General features: G+C 36.0%; 1 protein-coding gene across 1 annotated transcript; it reads left to right on the top strand.

The window, feature by feature from the left end:
- The first annotated feature begins 510 nt into the window (after nt 1-510).
- Nucleotides 511-5,147, top strand: LOC121430875. The gene is made up of 4 exons (XM_041628303.1): nt 511-3,623; nt 4,362-4,422; nt 4,491-4,654; nt 5,118-5,147. Exons 1-4 carry the CDS (start codon nt 2,532-2,534, stop codon nt 5,145-5,147), a joined length of 1,347 nt encoding a protein of 448 aa, XP_041484237.1. The 5' UTR covers nt 511-2,531.
- Nucleotides 5,148-6,493: the final 1,346 nt, after the last annotated feature.

The following is a 6,493-nucleotide window of genomic DNA, read 5'->3' as shown; positions in this document are numbered from 1 at the left end:
CCGTCTTTTCATTATTGTACAATTCGTCATTTTCATACCATCGTTTATTTTTTATCTCGTTTTGTCATGTTGATAATTCTGTCATTCGGCCATTTGGTAATTATTCTAGCATTCGTCGATCGGTCAATAATTTATTTCTCGTTCAGCCATTCGGTCATTTCGCCGATTAATCATATTCTTTGTTGCATTATACGCTGTTGTTCCGTTTTTAACAGTTTCCTAAAGAAATTGTTTCATTGAAAATCAAGAAACATATCCATCGTTTTATTTTACTTTGTTTAATTTGTCTATTTATCATTGTGGAGCGTGGTGGCCCAGTGGATTAGTCTTCGGACTTTGAAACAGAGGGTCGTGGGTTCGAATCCCAGCCATGGCGTAATTTCCTTCAGCAAGAAACTGATCCACAATGTGCTGCACTCAACCCAGGTGAGGTAAATGGGTACCGGTAGGAAGTAATTCCTTAAAAAGCTGTGTGCGCTATGAACGCCTAGCTTAGCCGGGTAATATAGGAGCGCCTTGAGCACCTAACAAGGTGGATATGTGCGCAATATAAATACCCTATATTATTATCATTGCACAATTTGTCATTTTAATGTCATATGTTTGTGTTAATTCCATGCCATCGTTTTTATTTTTATTCTCGTTACGTCATTTTGATAATTGTCCATCAGTCAATTGTTCATTTTCTCCTCTGTCATTCGGCCATTTCGTCGTTTTGTCATTTTCTTCCTTACGTTACGTCTTTGTTTCATTACTAAAAACAGTTTCCAAAAGAAATGGTAACATTGAAAATAAAAAAAAGATATAAGAAAACAAACTAGATGGTCATCATGAGTATATACAATGATTGTTCATCTTCTACTCCCTCCTTATAATCATGTTCATACTTGTCAGATGATTCTTAGGAGAAATATATCTCCCACCCCACGATCGACATCCATGTCAACGATTCAAGGAAAACAATATTGCTGCCTCGTATTTCCACACCTTTTCATACACACAAAGTCTTCATTAATTATGGTCATGACACCATTTCCTCATTATTACATTTTATCATTTAGTCATTTGGGCATTGTTATCTAATTCAATTTTTATTCTGTCCTTCAATCCTCTCATCATTTTACCATTTTCACCATTTTTGTTTTCATTTTCTCATATCACCAGTCATTATTCGCAAGATCGTATTTCCTTCCACTCCATCTAGACATAGTTCAAAATTGAATTGCTACGTATATTATTTGTCTCTCTAGGATATCCAATTAAGTTTAGTTATTATGGTAAAGCACCATGTGTAAAGCTGGCCAAATATAATGAAAAAGAATATGAAACACATACAACGCAAGAAACAGAAATCTGGGATAAACTTATTTTAATCTATGTTTATTACACAGAACACAGGGTAATCACATATAGAATGGTATTTTCAGAGGGTATTAGACTCGTATCAGTTAATTTAATGAATATGCATTATTTCTTTCCTCCCTAAGAACCGACTTGATATATCGTACTAATTCAATCAATGCAGTATTTTAGTAATGAATTTCTTCGGTTTCTTCCTAACTCGTGTCGTTTCGTCATATTTCGATGTCACTGTTTTCCCATCTTCTCCTTTCATAATTTTGTCACACTCTCATTTTTCTTTCCGTAATTTCGCAATCACATATTGTAATTTATTCCTTTTGCCAATCAGAATTCTGGTTGTTTTTGTCATTTTGATAATCCTGTCGTTCAAATCGGTGTCAACGGCGTTCAGTAATTGCCGCTCCTTGCGCCGGCAACGGCGTTATGCACTTCCGTATTGCAACGTTGTAACGTTACTTGCATGCGACATCATGGACAAATTTGCAAACACTACAAAAAGTACAGATTCAGCCATCTCTTTTCATTTTGCGAGTTAGGAGCCATCAAGTCAACAGGATGAATAACCTCGATATATCAAAACGATACGGCTGTTCACTGTGCCATAGAACGTATAGTCGTAAATATGACATGAAAAGGCATCAACAAAATGCACACCCTGAAATGGAAAATGCTCATGATTATGCTGAAAATGAATACGAGGATGAAGATTCCAAAAACGAGGACATTCATAGTGATGACGAGGGAGTAGAAACGAGTCATTCAGAAAGAGATGATGATACAGAGGACGACGAACAAAAGAGAGAAATTTGAGTGAAGTAATTATCATTTATAAATTTGACTTGGGATATAAATCTGATCAAGGGAAAAAGCCTTGCTTGATTACAATTTGAATTGTATACGCAAAATATAAAGAGTAGCTGATAGGCCGTGATTACTTTTACCCTCCCCCAAAGAAAAACTTCAATTGCAAAGAAGCAAATAATATAAATTTGGTCCAAATTCACAGAATCTTGCAAATACAAGTGAGCTTTATTGACATAATAGATTTAAAGGTACTTTTGTGTGGGTAGTGAATTTTAAAGGAAACATTAAGGCCTTGAAAGACAATTCATTATGTGCGTACTTCTTAAATTTTTAATTTTATATCTGTTGGAATAAAGAAATTGAAAATGGCTGCCACTCAATTCGGCTCAATTATTCATGAGATTCTAAACATGCTTTCCAGTTACACATCAATGATCAACTCAGATATTGGTAAATGTTGTCATTGCATGAATGACATCAATGAAAGTGACACTTATGTAACATGTGAATCTTGCAACAACCATTTTCATGTGGCTTGTGAGGGATACTTGAGCAATGACAAACTTGCTGATCAGAAATTGGTTTGGATTTGCCCATGCTGTGGCCATAGCAACATTGGTAATCGAATATTTGACAGAGTATGTATTCCATCTCATTATAACAGATATGAGCCTCTCATGTCGGCAGATGTTGATGATGACAATGACAATGAGAACATGGAAATCTTCAAAGACACAAGACGAAAAAGGAGAGCAAAGAAGAGGTATGTTAAAGTAAAAAAGAGCACAGTGTTTGCAGAGCAATGCAGCAGATGTGAAAATGGTGTAACAAACAATCTGTCTCATTTCATAGATGAAAATTTGCTCATTGACGAACTTGACAATAACTGGGTGAAGGTGAAATGCAAGAGAGCAAAATTAATGGCTAGAAAAGGAGAAGAAAGATTGCATTCCAATTCAGAACAAGGAAATGAACAGGACAGAAGGCAGAAAAGATCAGTCAATGGTGTATTGTTGGAATCAGGTGTTACCTACATTGGCAAAGCATTCAAGACGTTTTATGGGAGTCATAAGAGAAAAAACACAGTACATGAAAAAGAGTGTAAGGTGAAGCAGAAGATGAAAGAAAAAGATGTCAGTTTGCAATCCTATGCAGAAAATATATTGAGCATTTATGCTTGCAGTGTGCAATCTCTACATTCTATGAAGGTTTACAATGAAGCCTGTGAAGAAATGAAAAGAATGCAAAATCAATCATACGCTGACGTAACTGCTAATTTGTCTCCATTGTCAAAACCTGATTCTGATCAACGCTGTAATCAAAGAACTTGCAACATTCTGGAAAAGATGCAGGATTTGAGACTATACAGGGTCTATGCAGGAGGTAAAAGAGGAAGAGGTCGAAAAAGGAACATGAAAGGTCAGTTTATGAAACGGGGGGGGGGGGGGGGGGGGGGGGTCTGTGGAACGGGATCTGTACTTGTGTGTGTCAGTGCAACGGGATCTGTATTTGTGTGTGTCTGTGTGTGACCTTTGAAATTTTGCTTCAAAATGCTACAAAAGACCACTAGAAAAATCTGAATATTATTTCTATTGATGCATAAGAAATTCAAAATATTACAAAATAATAACAGTAATGCAGCTTTATTGTGTACTGAATGTAGCTTATAGAGCGTAGCATTGATTTAACCAATGCTAGTAGTATAATTTACTTAGACATGCATGAATAATTTTCTATTAACAATTAAAATGTCTATAAAAATGCTCAAGTATTATAAAATTAACAATAAAAATAAATGGGTTGAAATAAACTGATGGTTTGTTAACCATCATGAATCATATATAATTGCAAAATCAGACCTACAAATTTTCTGTCAGATCAATATAACTTATGTTGGTTTTTAATGGTTTTAGACGAGAAATTTATATAGTTGGACCTCTCTTATCCAGTCTCCTTTATCCAGATCACTCTGGAATTTGCCTATTTTACTCAAAGGAATTAGCGGAACCAACAAAGATTTCAAGCATACTCATAGTATGGCAAACTATTCGGGTTACTTAAATTATTCCCAACTTTTTTTATTGCACATTGAGTTAAATTTTTCATGATAGAAATATGCATTTATTCATTCAAACTCTTGGCAACTGCATGTTTTGAATATAGAATTTCCTTATCTGGTCAAATCCCTTGTCCAGATTAGTGCTGGTCCCAAGTGTGGGGATAGAGGAGGCCCAACTGTATTCAATTGTACCAAAGGTTAAGATACTAATATTCATTGTTTTTTAACAGTGATCATGGCTTTATCTCTCTTTTCATTATTAAAGGTTCAGATGTACATAGCATCACAAGTGCAGACACTATCAAGGTGGATACCAGCTCCTCTTCCCTGAGTAGCTCAGAATCTGATTCAAGTTTTGGCATCTGCAGAAAGAGACCACGATTAGATGCCCTCAGTGAATCAAGTTCATTCACTGACAACTCTTCTGAGGTAAGGTTGATATAATTTTTTTGCCTCATTTAAATCTCAGCTATCATAATCAACAATATAAAGGACTCATATCCCATACAGATTTCATATTATATAAAATTGAAAATAATATTGGGAGAAAAAAATACATAGATCTAGTGTTGTTGGAACTAAAAATGTACGATTTTTTAATGGAATAGGTTCACAGTGAGCAACTAATGTAATTTCTTTTTTGGTACATCTAAGGTGAAGACTCCTGTAAGATTTTTGCAATCTTTTTAGTTCTTCATCTGTCATAAGTTTTCCACAAACTTTTACTATTTCATTTTCTTCCAGATAATGGATGGTATGATTTCAAACAAATGGTATTTTGTCTAGAGGTTTAAATTGAATAGCCAAATTTTTTGAAATGTTTTAGAAATGGGAAAGAGAGTTGGGGTAGATAATCTTTGAATAATGCATCTCATGATCTGGTTCCATGGAGACCTCTGAGGGTAGCAAGGGAAAGGACTAACATCAAAATTAAAAAGTAGAAGATATTATGCATCAAATGTTACATCAACTTTATTGTAGTGTCCATGATTATCCCAAAAATTTGAAAAGTTTCCTGTTGTACTGTTTGTGGTTATACAAGTAAAGAAAACTGTTCAGGGCACTTTAAACAGTATCCCAATGTCATTTAGCTTACATGTCTAGATCAAGTAGAAATCTCTTTTCTTGTTTAGACCTTCAGGAACTTGCATTACAATAAACACAAATTTCCCTGTACCCTCATGGGTCTCCTCATGCATGTTTATGTGTGTTTGTGTGATCTTACCAGAGCTACATTGTGGGGCAAAATGTCTGTAAAACATACCACTATGGGGAGGTTTTGACTTGTGGGGTTAACCCCACATTGATTAACCATTAGAATAGGCTAAAATGACGTAGAGGGCGCATATCAATCATTAAGTATCATTCACCCCATAATGATTTGTCTGTCATTTGTATGTAGTAAAAATATGTATGTTTCTTGATGTTGCTAAAATAGTTTTGAGAGAGCGCCAGCTTTAGACACAATTTTGGTCTTTGCATAATGAACATTATGCAAAGACCTCAAGAGAGGGCGCTATGGAATAGAAACAACCTATTTCAATGTTCGTCTCAAATCGTCATTAATTTTTCTTATTTTGGGACTTCATAATCATCAAGATTAAGTTTATTTCATCAGCATCGTGACATTTGTGACTTTTAGATCAGATATGGATCCTCCACAGGGTAAAAGGCCTCAAAGACAAGCTGCTACAAAGCAAAAAACGTATGTACAATCTACTCGGAAGGGCCAATCAGTCCCAGTTTCTACACGTAACAGCCCGCCAAATTCAAATACACGGCCTACAAGCCCAGTGAGAAGTGCAGCCTCAACGCCAGAAAACAGCGACGGAGAATCACACGAAGATGACGTCATCACCATGGCGCGTGGCGTCACTTCTGGGACCGATCAGCCTTCTACATTGCACTCTCCCCAAGCTGACACCGGATTATCATCTACTTTGGAGGACTATTTTACGAAAACAACGGCAAGATTTGAGCATATGATAAAAAACGCAGTGGATAGCTTCGTTGGAAAATTACAGCAATTGGAAGTAAGGATGAAAGCATCGTTTGAGTTTGAGCGTAAGCGTGTGGATGACCTGGTGGAAAATCAAAATAGAATGAAGTGCAAAATAGAATCAATGGAAATGGAAATCAGTGAGCTCCGCTCAGAAGTCCAGCGCAATAAAGTAGCAGTTAATAAAAGTGAAAGGTTCTCTAGAAGAAATAATGTAAGATTAGTTGGTATCCCGGAAGCGCCTCAGGGAGAGCGCGAAGACCCCGTCA

The sequence above is a fragment of the Lytechinus variegatus genome, chromosome 1 (assembly GCF_018143015.1).
Source record: "Lytechinus variegatus isolate NC3 chromosome 1, Lvar_3.0, whole genome shotgun sequence".
Classification (NCBI taxonomy): domain Eukaryota; kingdom Metazoa; phylum Echinodermata; class Echinoidea; order Temnopleuroida; family Toxopneustidae; genus Lytechinus; species Lytechinus variegatus.
The sequence above is the reverse complement of the archived record's forward strand: the minus strand, read 5'-3'. Positions and strand labels throughout refer to the sequence as shown.

Coding starts and splice junctions, on each gene's coding strand:
- LOC121430875 (XM_041628303.1), top strand. CDS start 2,532: ATGGCTGCCACTCAATTCGGCTCAATTATTCATGAGATTCTAAACATG. Junction 3,624..4,361: donor GGGGGGGGGGGGGGGGGGGG/GTCTGTGGAACG, acceptor TCCCTTGTCCAG/ATTAGTGCTGGTCCCAAGTG. Junction 4,655..5,117: donor TCACTGACAACTCTTCTGAG/GTAAGGTTGATA, acceptor GGTTCCATGGAG/ACCTCTGAGGGTAGCAAGGG.